The sequence below is a fragment of the Cyprinus carpio genome, chromosome A25 (assembly GCF_018340385.1).
Source record: "Cyprinus carpio isolate SPL01 chromosome A25, ASM1834038v1, whole genome shotgun sequence".
Classification (NCBI taxonomy): Eukaryota; Metazoa; Chordata; class Actinopteri; order Cypriniformes; family Cyprinidae; genus Cyprinus; species Cyprinus carpio.
This window is the reverse complement of record NC_056596.1, coordinates 17,427,473-17,442,472: the sequence shown is the minus strand read 5'-3', so window position 1 is coordinate 17,442,472 and position 15,000 is coordinate 17,427,473. Positions and strand designations below refer to the sequence as shown.

Here is a 15,000-nt window from a genome sequence, read left to right as displayed (position 1 = left end):
TATTGAGTGAGTGGCTGTGTTTAAGTGAAACTGATGAAATGGAGGTGTGTGTGCGGATGGCAAGTGTGTGTATAAGTATGCGTCCAGGGGTCAAAGGTTAATCCCTATTGATTCAGCAGCAGTCTGCATACAGCACCGCTGGGAGACAGTCACCTCTGTTGGCAATCAACAAGCACAAATACATGATAAATCTTACTGTCTGCGGCCACTGATCAGCGCAGGCAAAGCACAGCCGCTACAGACAGAGACTCCGTTAAACAGCCATCAGACCCAAGGAAGCAAAAGGCTACCCGTCAACTCCATCTGCTTCACTCTATGTCAGCATTAACTAGCATGTGTGAGAATATGACATCAGGTGTGGGAGTGTTCATGTGTGGTCTCCATCCGAAATTAACACTTGCCAAGTGACAAATTGCAAGTAAAATTGGCTTTGATGAGCTAACAAAACAGTGCTGGCCAGTTTGTTGGTCAATTTAAAGTAATAGTAATAACAACCTTTTATTTTATGCTTTTATGTTTTGTTTAGTTTTGTTGTGCTTTGTTTTTATTTGTGTTTGTAATATCATGACCCATATTTGTTTGTTTTGTGTTTTGTTTTGGTGTTGTTTTGTGTTTTGCTGTATTTTTAGTTGTTTTGTATTATGGCCTATTTTTGTTTAGTTTTTTGTTTTCTTTTGTGTGTGTTTGTGTGTATGTGAGAGTTTTGTTTTTCCTGTTTTACAATTGTTGTCTTTTTTCCCTTTGGTGTTTATAGCTGGTTTGTTCTCTGTTGTATTTTGTAATTGTATTATGACTTGTGTTTGTTTTGTTTCTCTTCTTTGTTTTGTTTCTTGCTGTTTTTTTCTTTCATTTTTTTTCTGCTTTCTGTTTTTTTTTTTCGTTTTGTTTTGCGTGTGCGTGTGTGTTTAGTTCTGTTTTGTTTTTTTGATTTGTTGCCATAAATCAATGCAAATCACTCATTTTCTCATGCTTTTTATTGCTTATCCAGTCACGTAGAACACCAATCCTCAAGCCTCACAGGACTTTGTTCAAAACCCTAACTTTAAATAGGAGTTATAATAATAGTGATGCTTGACTTATCAGACAAAATCAGATTTATGTCTTTAATTTTCTCAATTTATCTGTCAATGGTAAGTGTGACAAGATGTTAATTTTGGTCCCTATCTATGCATTTATGTGCCTACTATTTCAGTACTGAAGGGAACATGCTATAAACACGTCATCATCTGATTGGCCCTGATCTGGCCAATGGGTGATCAATGTCAATGTCAAAGAAACAGGAACATCAATGTTCTATAAAATTTTCAGTCTTATTTTGTCAAATCATTTCTAATTAACAATTACTCTCCCTTGTTATGAGGTGAACACAATCATAGATATTTAATAACCAGCGTTGAATAAAGCGGAGGGGTCGCCGAAGGTCATGGGTTCTCTGGAAAGACTTCAGACGATCATTACAAATGAAATTAAGTAGTTACTTATTCACAAAGAGCCAAACAAATGAGAGTAACCACTCTTCATAACCCGATGACACACAAAAGCCAATTAGAAAAATATTAATATCAGCTTTGATAAAGCCATCTATAAGCTATTAGATGGTCAATGTGAAAAATACATGGCTGGATTTGTGATGAAACTGCTCAGAATTTAATTTCAGGCCCAATGGTGTCTCTTTGGGACGGTTGGAGAAACATAATGTAATAATGTTTGCCAAATCAATAATAATTCTTCATTTTTCCCTCTTAATCTTTTCACCTCTCTACTTTTTCCCCTCAATATCATTCTGTCTCTCCATTTTTCTTCGTTTTATTTTCCGTTCTCCATTCACTACCCTCTTTCTCCGTTTTAACTCTTATTCGCTCTCTCCCATTCCCTCTCTAATCCGATCATGCAGGGAATAAGTGTATGCACCATGAACACATTTAATTTTCCCAGTTGGTTTTCAGCAGGCCTAGAGGTGTGCTTTAATAAGGATCAATGGCACTTTATCTAGGACAGGACCCACTTCACAGCATGCAAATTAAACACCAACACTTACAGAAGAAAGGGAAAAAAAGGAAAAGAAATGGATTTAATTAAAAAAAATGTAGAACCACAGGCTCTGGGAATTCAATTAAAGGATTTATGCAAAGGTTGGCTAGCTTTTGGTGTTGCAGTTACTGTTTGTATAATGAGCTTTTCATATTAAAAATCAATAGGTAATCTAGGGTGGAAGATCAACTGCTTACGTACATTTTTTAAATCAATTTAAAGAATAGTCCATCAACCACATGTCACAAAAAACAGGCCTCTATCAGGGTAGATATGGCTCTGGAAGCCTGATTTTAGTTGGGAATTCTGGGTTAGGGTTGTTTTGAGAGGTGGGGCTTGCAAATACGCCAGGAGAGGGACTGTGCCATATTTTTTCACAGAAACCAAACATTGTGATTGTCGAAGCCATAGCATAATCATTAACACATGTGCTCCAACACATTCATGAAGACAAAATTTCATGCCACTCATGCAAATTGAATCTTTTATGGATCATGACAGAATTACCAAATGTATAACTTCCCAGCTTTCCATTAAACGGCTTACTTTGTGTAAAAAAAAAGCAGAAATGTCATTACATTGTAATTAAATTGTAATTACAGACTGTAATTACATTATTAACATTACAATAAATCCAACATGGCATGAACACTGCATTAATACCACTCGTCCTCTTCTTCATATAATTTCCTGCAATCTCTCTATTACACTTTGAATAAAAATGGCATTTCATGATGCAGCCTATAATGAACCATCCCTGGCCAAAGCAAATAAGAAACCCCTGAAGAATTAATCGAAGCGACAGAATCCTCTCAAACATCATCAATGCAAGTCATTGGAAGTCATCGTCTCATTCCGCTTGCATTCATGTGCTAGATCTGATGGTCTTCAGATGAACACGGAATGAGCTCCACGCACTCAGATGGATGGGCCGCTGTGTGACTTTGACTGGGGGTCAACTCGGAATGACATGACAGCTCCAGGGCTCGCCCGAAAGCTGCCTGCCTGCCTCTGATTGGTCCTTTATCGATTCAGACACCTTCCTGGCCACATCGGCTGATCATGCAATAAAGTATTTGCTTGGCTTCCTACTAAAAGTGTCTTGCTCCAAAGAGCTGCAAGTGTATGTATGTGTGTGGTTGCCTCTAGACCCACACTTTATTTTAATGAAATGGTGTGTCTTGGTAGACTATAATCCTGGTAATAGGATTGAGTTGAGACACACATGTCAATACAAGCAAATGGGATTGTGTGCTTTTAGGTCTCAGATTGTCTTCCAGGCTCATAATAGGTAATGCGAGGGTAGGTGAGAGAGATGGAGAGAGAATGGAGTAACATCAAGCCAACATATCACTCAATTAGATTAAAGATTAAAGTCTATTCAAGGTCTGATGTTCAGTTCTAACCAGAGAGTTATGCAGGACGAGGCGCTGTGCTGTTTACATGCGTAGTTCACACAGTCCGCTGCTTTGAACCTACTGTACCCATGTTGGATCCAATTTAACTGCAGAAGGGCTGTAAAAGACCATTTCTATGTAGTGGAATGTCTGACAGGCCATTTGTTGGGGTTCACCTGGACCTGTGGGCTGGTACCTTGGTGTCCGGGTCCGCTTGAAAACTGGGGTCTGAGGTACGGTTCATGTGGAGTTCAGAACAGATCAAAGTTGCGATGAAAGCAATCCGTCAGAACTTAAGCACTACTGATAATGGATTTCCCAATGCTGCATGTCTTCTGCAGCAGATACACCTGTCAGTTGTTCTTTAGAAACAAGGGAAGAAAATCATGAAAAGAGATCAGAAGGTCCCAACGGGGTGGAACTGAATGCTGGTTCGGACAAAACAAAGCAAGGTGAAAACTGCCTAAAACAAACTTAGTATGTCTCGAGTCTTGTTATCTAGACCAGTGGGTCCCAACCATGTTCCCCCCACACATTTTGCATGTCTTCCTAATCAAACACACCTGATTCAGGATATCAGCTCATAAGCAGAGACTCCACAACCTGAAATGGTTGCATCAGACAAAGGGGATATGCAAAATGCATATGCTGGGGGAGGCAGTCTCTAGGACCCATAGTGTTTAACATCTCTGTTTTTGTAGGCATCCCAACTCCACATATTTCCGAACTCTTCCTAATCACCTGGATCAACTCATCAGCTCAGAAGGTACTCCAAGACCTGGATTAGGTATGTCCAATAAAGGAGACTAAGGTTGCAAAGGGATGGAAAATTTCCGGTAATTTTCCAGAAACTTTCTAGAATTTTTGGAAACTTTCCTGGAAATTTACCTGATTTTTTTTTTTTCATCCTTTTGCAACCCTAAAGGTGATGCACAAAATGCGTGGTTCTGGCCTCCGGGACAGGTTTAAAAACTCTGATCTAGAACAGTGTTTTCAAACCCTGTTCCTGGGGGCACCCCAACACATTTTCAAGCTTTTGCTAATCAAACACACCTGGACCAACTCATTAGCTCTTTAGTAGACACTGCAAGATCTGAAATGGGTGCACAAAATGTTTACTGTTGGGGTACCTCCGGAAACAGGGTTGGGAAACACTGATCTGGAAAAACCCTTGAAAACGAGCAGGAATATTGTCAGATATATCCAGAGGGCGAGAGTGGCTATAGTGGCCATTAGATTTGATATACTAATGGGTCGTTCCAGGCCGAGTGCTCCGCTAGAAGACAGCACAGCAGCCTGTAGTGGAAAACATTCCCATAGGCTGAGTGAACCGGTTCTTTTCTCAACCTGCAGGCCCTAATCACCAATTATGAGCCCATTAGGGCTGCTGGCAGCTCATTGTGTCCCGCTGCAGCGGAAGGGGCTCTGGGTGTAGACCTCTGCCCCACTTCGCTCCGCTCCACTGAGCGCCTGTCAGCCCCGCTTGCGACGCTGCCGTGCTAGGACCCATGTACAGGCAGATAACAACACCTGACCTTACAACCGGTTACCGGGGGACACTCGCCACGCTGACAGGGCTCATCGCAGTGCGACAGCAGTGGGATAAATCTGAGCTGCTCGGGGTGATGAGACTTCATTAAAGAAGAGCGAGAGAGAATGGGTAATGCCTCTGTAGTGTACTAATAGAAGCAGAGCCCTCGTTAGCCGAGCGTGAGGAAAGATCCATCAACAGCATCTCCTTCTTTCGCTCGGCTTACAAAGGGACCGAGAGTGAGAGAGATTTAGACTCCCATAAGGAAGCACTGGCAGCAGTCTCACAGCGGGCTGGTTAAATTATCTCACAGGCGAGAGGCGAGACACTTACCAATGCACAGAGGAACTTGTTAAAGTCCCCCTTTTAGAGCAAACCATCAGCTAATGTATGACTATTGGGCCATGGTCAAAAGTTCAGCCCCTGCATATGTAAAAAGGTAGCAGAGTGCCTGAGGCACAATCCTGGGGAAAATAATTGCGCTAAACTGCTGAAAACACTCCGGACTGGATCCCAATGAAGCGATTGTGAAGAAGCATGACGGGGGGAAGGTGGGGTGCTGATTGGGCGGCTGTGATTTTCCCAGCAGCTTCATGTCCCAAAGCATCAAGCAGCTATAAGATGCCACAATACCCAACCGTCTAAGAAATGTCAAACCAAACATGCTAAAACAGCTGTTTGACTACATAAATGAAAATGTTACAGAGGCTTCGGGGACGTACAGTATTTCACATAAAACCACATGGGAAGTATCAAAAATGACCTTTTTTGACACTGAGCAAAAATATCTAACAAGCACAAACCACTGCAGATCTTATAAAAACTAATTTCTTGGAAATGTTAAATTTGTTCATGCAAATGCATTTTTTGGGGGAATTTTTGGAAGTCATTGGAATGATGCATTTTTATCCCTGCTTCTCACTGACAGGACATCCATATGCCAGGAAAGATCAGTACCGTCAATTCTGCTCAGCACAAGAGACCACTTGATTATTATGAGGAGAAAATTACTCCACTCTTATCAAAGCTAAACACATCTGGAGATCAGCATGGGCCTAATGTACAACTGCAGGCCACAAAGAGAGCAGGAGAGATGCATGGCAGAACATATCTGATGTACAGATTATAGATGAACACAGTCATGAGAGTTAAAGTCAGATATCAGTCTGCCTCCTTCCCAATGAATTTTTATCAACTCAGCAAAACGGAAAATGATCTACAAATTACAAGATATGATGATATTCGGATTTATGAATTACACTGCAACATCCTTTGTATATATATATATATATATATATATATATATATATAATATATATATATATATATATATATATATATATATATATATATATATATATTTTTTTTTTTTTTTTTTTTTTTTTTTTTTGAGACAAATTGAGGCAAATAAATGTAATAATAATAATAATAATAATAAATTAATTAATTATTGGGATTTTTGAAGCATCTATGTATCAAACTGTTAAAAAACACTAAACTAAATGTAAGTGTCCCACTCAGATGCAATAAAACAGCAAAATAAGAGGTTTTATTCTAGAACTGCGCAGTTATAAATCACCTACAGCTTCTTGGAGAAGACAAAGGCGTTTTCCTGAGCTTGGGTGTAATATCGTTCCAGGCTCTTCCTGTCAACATTATGCAGAGCTTTGCAACCTTGAACAATTTCCCAGCATCCCATATGAGACTGCAAGCAATTAAAATGATACCATCATCATAACCTCATAACCAATAAATAAAATAACAGCACTGTTTTGTGTAAAGTTCACTAATATTTGAGGGGTTTCAAAAAAGGGAGAGAGAAGAAAAATTAATACCTTGGTAAGAACTGGGGTTTTCCTATGTTCAGTGTCATCTGTGCTGCACTTAATATATGGTGAAAATAATTACTATACTGATTAATAATAATAATAACAATAGCAGCAGCTTAGGATAATATATATTATTTATAAATAATATAATTTATGCTTAATACACTTTAGAAAATAAATAAATAAACAAAGTTAGTAAGTATTAACAACTTGTAAAGATGTAACCAGTCTCTATTATTATAGATCTATTCAAATAATTTAACATCCATTTAAAAAAATGATAATGATCTATTTTAAAAATATATAGAGAAAATAATTACTATTTTAAATACAGATAAATAAATAATATGTATAATAATAATAATAATAATAATAACTTAATATACACTATAAATAATACACCATAGAGTGAAATCTATTAAAAATCAGGAATAACATCATTGGAAAATATGCAAACTGAATCGTGATTCATTACCTTACAAGCACTGATATTTTCTTCAGGAAACACACGTCTAAAACTTTGGTTCTTCTTTACATGTTCAAAACATATGAAATGTTAAACAAGGGCTCATCCACAGACAAGAGATGAAAAAAAAAAAGTCAAATGACCAAATCACAGTTCAGAAACAGCAGCACACTTTTCATGCAGCAGAATGCCTTGCTCCACACCGACGTCCATCAAACATGACCGACAGCTGAAGAAATGAGCAGTTCTGAGTTACGACTGGGCTGTGCGCATAAACTTCTGCCATATTCATACCCATCTCTTTAATACATAATCAGCTCCTCTGAAATACTCAACACTACATCAAAACCTGCCTTCAGAGTTTTCAACCAATATTAAAACAAAGAATACATCAAATGCATTGTGTGGCCTACAGCATATCAGAAGCGGAAGGAAATGCTTCAGGTGCGAGACAGGCAGATACTTTATGATTTATGAGGATGTTGAATTTTATAGTTTGTCTCTGTAAGTGTATGTGACTCGGCTCTTCGGGCTAAAACGGCAGAGTGTTGCCTACAGGAAGAGCTGCCCGCCTGATTTATGCGGCGCTGGGGTATATGAGCAGCGCTAAGGCAGCGTGACACACACACACACACACACTCGCGCTAACTACAGGCGATTCCTGCTTAAGAACCCAAAAACATACTAGTGAAACTTTCTTGGAACTCAAAAAAAAAATCAAGTACCAACCACCGTACCTGAAAAAACAGTCACATGAAAGCAGGTGTACATTTACAGATGGTGTGAAATAAAGAAAACAAAGAACCCCTATATCACAAAATCATATATGCAACAGACAAAAGACACAATAGCTTTGTTCTTCAGTCTAGCAAGCTACTGTTGCATTTCAAGGTATCGTAGGTTCCCAATGAGAAGGCTAATTTTTAAGCTAGCATCACAATTCATCCAGAAAAGAAATACTAGAACATAGTGACAAGCTCAGTGAAAAGAAATTAAGTAGAGAGAAATATGAGTAATATATTAAATGTATAAATATATACAATAATTACAGTATATCGGTACCATATCGGTTATCGGTCAAATTTTAGATTTATTTATTTAAAAGCACAAATAACCATTAACATTGTTAAATAATCCCAAAATTGACAGATTTTTCATACTGTACTGTAAAATGTAATTTGCAACATTTAAAACTTTTTTTTTTTTATTTATTTACACAAAATAGTATGTAATTTTAAAATCAGCCATTTATTGGCCATAGCATTGAATGAATGAATGAATCAATCAATCAATCAGTTTATTGGTATCAGGCAAAATTTTAATATTGGTGCACCATTACTATATTTACTATATTTAATGCAATAATAGAAAATACCATCAAAAATACTTCAATAAAAAAAAAAGTATATTGGAAAAGTTCTGTTACGCCCAGCACATTTTTATGCATCTTAGGGTTCATTCATGTAATGAACATGTTTTTGCAGCAACACACTAAAATCAAACTCCAATCAAATTAGCCGTATATCAAGTCTACAGTGTGCTTCACATGAAGAAAGCCAATTGTGTGACACGTGTTGTTGATGCCTACGAACAACATTCAAAATCGGTTGCCATTTTAGTTATGATGATGAAGTAGTAGCTGCTTAAAAACTAAAAAAAAAAAAAAAAACTCAGGAGCATTCCTAATTGTCCACTACATCAAGTGGAAAAGGAAAAATGACATATCTTGCTCTTACCATAGACTTGGTGAAGGGTCGAGCAAAGGTGAAGAGCAGGGTCATGAGCCACCAGCTGCGGTGGATGGAGGTGTACATCATGTTCCCAGGATGCAGTGCGTTACAGGTGACGCCGTGAGGCGACATGCTGCGGTGCAGCTCGTTGGAGAAGAGGATGTTGCAGAGTTTGGCACGGTTGTAGGCTAGCATTGACCAGTACTCCTTCTGCGGAGGTGAAAGCAGCTTCAGCTCCACCTTCCCACACGAGTCCACCAGATCTGTGAACTTCACAAACAACAACCAGCAATTCATATTAAAATCAAAACAGAAGACACTTCTTTTGAGAAATGTTTCTGAAAACAGTTTTCTTTTCTGATTGTGGCTTGTGTGTGGTTTGCTGTTTATGTCTTATTTTAACTTAATTAAAAAAAAAATATATATATATTGTTTTTTTGTATGCATTTTTTTTGTGTGTGTGTGTTATTTTTGTTTACTTGTATGTGTCTTGTTTTGTTTTATGTTGTTTTTTATGCTTTGTTTTGTGTTTTTTTGTGTGTTTTACCGTTTTGTGTCCGTTTTATGTTTGTTTGTTTGTTTGTTTGTTTTCTTGTAGGTGTTTAGTTTAGTTTTTTGTTTTGTTTACTTCAGTTTTTTATGTTTTGTGTCTTGTTTGGCATCTAGTTTTGCATCTACAGTAGTTTCATGTCTTTGTTTTTGATTTGTCCAAATAGAAGTCTACAGTCACCAAAACTGTTTGGTTTCCAACATTCTTTAAAATCTACTTTTGTGTTCACAGAAGAAAGAAAGTCATACAGGTTTGGAATTTGGAAGGTAAATAAATGATAATAGAACTCTCATTTTGCAGTCAATATTGAAATAAGTGACAAAATTGATTTCTCACCAACTACAGTCTGACTTAAGTCTCAAGTCTAAGTTTAACAGGCGGGAATAACCTCCAGAATGTGAGCTGATGGAGAAATGAACTAAATGAGCTTTGGCAGGCCAGGTCTGGCTTAATGCAAATCAAAGCTACGACATGATGTTCTTTAATTGGCTCTGACTAAGCTGTTAAACACCAGATGTTTGACAAGGCCCCTGAACACAAGACATTATATTTTCTCGATGTGTCCTTGTGTGTGTGTGTTTGTGTGTAAACAGTCCCAAGAAACTGCAGTAAAATGAATGGTCCCTCCTCTAGTGCAGATCGCATTCAACATTTACCTCTTAATTATGCGCTTTACAAAACAACCAATCAAAACATCACGTTCGCTGTATGACAAGCTCAGTGCGGCCGGTGTTTGTATTTGACACGTTACATCTCTGCTTGGGTAAACAACAACATCTGCGGGCATCGCATCGTTACAAATACTAAAGGTGTGAACTATGGAAATGGGAAGGAAACTAGTTAATTAAAGAAATAGTTCACCAAATAAAATAAAAACAAAATAATAATAATAAAATAAAATTCAGATATAATTTATTCACCCTCCTGTTTCCAAACCCAATATGACATCAACACTTTTTCCCCCAAAGAATGAAATTAGCAGGGTGTATAGAGTTAAATTAATAAAGTAATTTAAATAAATAAATAAATTAATAAATATAATCTTTGCTAAAAATGGTCCATTATTCATTCATTTCTGCCGTATGCACATAAACTGACAGTCACCACTGATAAGCTACTACTAAATATTGTAGAAACTTAATTTTCTGTAAAGTTGCTTTGCAATGATTTGTATTGTAAAAAGCGCTATACAAATAAACTTGAACTGAATTGAATTGAAATTAAAAATCTTGCCCTCATTGTCATTTGTGTATGCACACATTGTAACTCAACACATAGAATCCAAAAAACATTTGGCATCAAGTAGTTCTGTGCATTCAATGGGGAATAAAAAAAAAAAAACTATTGCAATGATAATAAAAAGCTTCATGCAAAATAAACAAACAAACAAATAAATGATATTTATTTATTCATTTAAATTTTTATTTTATTTCACTTAATTTTGAGAGTACAATACCATGCACTGTTTAAAACTTTAAAAGAAGGAAAACCAGGTTTGGAATGACATGAATGCAAGCAAAGAATGTTTTTGCTATTAGTATTTTTGGCTGAACTGCCCAGTTGAGCTGTTATATATCCATCCCCACTATCCCTCTGCACATGTTGACTTTGTCATCACCTCACAGCCGGGATAATCCATAGGGTCTTCCCAGCAGAGGCATTCTGGGGTGGAAATAGGCTATTTTCAGAGCAGAGGTATGAAAAGGTCAGGTCTGGCTGGTATTTAATGACTGCAGTATCCTGCTATAAAGAGACTGAAGTATAAAGGCGTGAATCTGGTGTGAGTTTTCAGAGGTGAGTTTCCTGTCCACGCTATCAGTGTCCTCTTGTTTGGAGTCGGGAGGCAAATGCCAGCACCTATCGGCCCTGTCACTTAAGCCCCAGTGCTACAGCGCAGATAAACGTCCCCGCTGACTCCATTTTATTCTTCCACCCTCAATTTCCCCAACCCCTCATTCTTTCCCTCCCTCTCCGAGCTGCTTTTCGCTGCTCGTACGGCCGTGTCAAGGTTTAACGGCTCTTGCGGCTTTGGGAAATATAATCTCTTCCTGGGTCAGAGGTCAGATGGGGAGCTCAAAAGGCCACGTATTAAAGGCGCTGGAATTTATAGAGATGAGGAGGTAAGGATCAAAAATGATCAGGTGTAGCAGAAGAAGATAATAAAAAGGAAATAAACTGTAAAAGTTAAATGGAGGAATTACTGTGATAACAAGTTAGTGATTTTACTGTTGGCGGGAGCGAACTGAGATTTTGTTCCCTGAAAGACACAGGGGGCTTGTTAATCTAATGGACCCTCACACTCCCAAAGCCGAAAATGTTCTACAAAGGACTCACATTTAATAATCATGTTATAAGAACAGTACTCCCCAATTATACTCCCCAATATTAGCTCTTTTCTGCATACTATCTGTACACACATTTGAGAATTTGATAACAGAAGTGGCCCGTTTTTCAACCAAGAGGTCAGGGTGTTGATGGTTAGCATGGTCTAGTTAGCATGTGCTGATAAATATGACTGTAAAGAGCAACTTTCTCTATTGTCCCAAAATTATCAATCTGGAGACGTGACCAACGGAGACTGTTGGTGAAGTGACAACTGAGAGGAAATTGATAATTGTGCACAAATGCTTCAGAGATGAAATGAGGGAATAATGGGAGATAATTTTGAAGTCTCACCTGTGAGACTCTGAGGAAACCACCACCACACGAGCCGGAGCGGAGTGCCGCAGGACGTCCTGCAGGAGCTCAACCAGGTAGAAATGACCAAGATGACAGATCTGAAAGGTGGTTTCCAGCCCGTCCTCCGTTAAATTCCAGGGCTGCGTGCAAACCGCTGCATTACACACTAAGATGTGCAACGGCTTCAGAGAGAGAAAACAATGAAATCGATTGAGTACAAATAACACATTCTTGCCTAATACAAAAAAATAAATAAAAAAAATAAACACCACAAACAAAACAAAACAAAACAAAAACCATAAAACCAAACCAAGACCACAAAAAACACACACAAAAATACAAATACGAATCAAAAATAAACCAAATCTAATCAAACCAAAACCCCAAACAAAACAAAAACCATAAAACAAAAACGAATCAAAAATAAACCAAATATAATCAAACCATAAAACAAAACAAAAAAAAAAAACATAAAACCAAAACCATAAAACAAAAAACAAATACGAATCAAAAATAAACCAAATATAATCAAACCAAAACCACAAACAAAACAAAAACCAAGCCAAACCAAGATAATGGTCCGTGTACTTTTTCATCCATTAAATTTTCCTTTTTTTAACCCAGAAATTAAATATTGAAAATGTTTTCTTCTTTAATGGTTCAAATACTGATGAATAGAATAAACAGACACAAACTAACTTTCATTATTCAAAACCTGTAATTCATTAAAAATCGTAAAATGACATAAAGCTTTCTTTTTAATGTATATAAATGCTAAACTTATTGTCTAGCATCTCTATACAGACGCTATAAGCGAAAGCAAGAGCACCTCAGTTGAAACTGTAGAAATGGGATACTGGTGAAATATTTTCCAAATGCTCTAGTGTGTATTTGAGTTTGAATTCTGTTGAGGTTTCTATTTTCAATGTGCCAATCACCGACATTTTCTGTTCTTTTCCTGAACGCAATGGCCAAGCTTTTAAGTTAGAATCCACTCACCGCCACAGTTTGGTTAAGTACTGTTCGCTCAGGAGTCTCTCATTATAATATAGATTCACTGAGCTTCTTTAATTATAATAAAACTTTGTGAGATCGAGATAAACTGAAATGAGTGACAGCTTTTTATTATTATGAAGGGAGGGGGCAAAAATATGTTAAAACAGATGTAGGCTACATTAAGGCTAGAGCACCCTCACAGATTTCAGAAGCACAGTATTTTGATTCTGGAACTGGGCCTGTCTGCATCTGGAGAAGTAGCAGAAGTTATAATTTTACATTTTTATTTATATATTTACCCCATATAGTAGCACTCTAACACAATACGTACTTTGAGCAACCATGCATGGTCCTCTCCAATACAGTGACCCAGATAGCACACAAAATTATACCCCAATATATAATCCCAGGATTCTGCGATATCTGTTTTAAAATCATATTTGTATTAGGTCTCTGCATTTTCCAGAGACAGCTCAAGTTCTCAACTAAACATGCGGGAGAAATATTACTTCTAATTTGGCCAAAGAAAACTTTTTTTCTTACATTTTTTTATTATAAAAAAGTCAATATTTTACTTTTTCTGTCAGCATGTTGTGTGTACGGTTCTAATTTTGGTTTTCAGCATAGCAAACCGTTCTTTTTTCTTTTCTTTTTTTCGTCATGGCTAAAAATGGAAAAATGAATGGACGCAAAAGTACATGGAACGTACACGGACCCCAACACCACAAACAAAACAAAAAACAAAAAAGAAAACCACAAACAAAACAAAACAAAATAAAAATAATAATAATAATAATAATAATCAAAACCAAACAAACCTTTAAAAACCAAAAAAAAATATTAACCAATACCACAATCAAAACAGAAACCAAACCCATAAAAAAAAAACAAAGAAAACAAAAGCAAAAACAAAAACAAAACACATTTACAAAAAAAAGTGCAGAGTAAACAAATCATCCTGAATTGGGGATTCTGGGAATTTTCAAACACATCAAAACAAATCAAGTGTATTTCAGGGTCGGTCTGGGCAGATGGACATTCATCCAACTGCGTGACAAAGGACAGAGGTTTCTGGAAAGTCCAGGCAAGATCTTTTCTTTGACAGTCGCTCCAGTGGTCCTGAAACCACGGCCATACAGCAGAATAATCTGAATCCACCCCACCAATTTTTAATTTCTTACATTAGAATTAATTACGAAGCCCACAGGCAATTTGTGTACTCCATATTTAATACTGCCTGCACTATTAATTAAAAACTGGTTGCTGGAAAATTAATGGAGGAATTGTAATGCCCCTGCTTTAATGAGTCTTCTCTATGACATTAAAAAAAGTACACTTCATATTTCCCTTCAGGTTCTATGTGGAAAGGCGTGTGCATTAGTGGAAACACAAAGGATCATGGGAAATGTGCAGAGGCCACAGTTACACATGTGCTCCCATTAGAAACACACAGCGTAACAAACACCGAACAGCACATGTTCTAGCTGACCTTTAGAGGACCAAAGAACAAGCACAATAATTTTTTTTTTCTTTGCCTGATTATGGTACAACATGACATGGAAATAAGAGTTATCACTCCTACAGTATGTGGCTGCATAGCTACAAAATATATAATATAAGGTGGATACAAATAGTAAAACAAGAAATATATCACTAAAAATAAATTATATTTAGTGAATATTTAAGAATATTTCATATTAAAAGCTATTCAATATATCTTACTTTTTTAAAATATATTTTAGCTTTTTTAGTTTTATATAATATATAATATATAATATCATATCATATGTA

The 15,000-nt window shown here is 37.0% G+C and overlaps 1 protein-coding gene across 3 annotated transcripts in view; it reads right to left on the bottom strand.

Annotated features, from left to right (window-relative positions):
- LOC122135638 (WW domain-containing oxidoreductase-like) overlaps window positions 1–15,000 on the bottom strand; it is a 193,225-nt gene that overhangs the window by 130,524 nt on the left and 47,701 nt on the right. For 2 of the 3 annotated variants that reach the window (XM_042715747.1, XM_042715746.1), the window contains exons 3-4: window positions 12,211–12,396; window positions 8,991–9,255 (exon numbers count right to left, since the gene is read on the bottom strand). In XM_042715747.1, coding sequence (XP_042571681.1) covers window positions 8,991–9,255; window positions 12,211–12,396 — 451 coding nt within the window. Of the gene's footprint in view, window positions 1–8,593; window positions 8,839–8,990; window positions 9,256–12,210; window positions 12,397–15,000 lie in introns of those variants that run through there. The other variant, XM_042715749.1, reaches the window with a different exon arrangement.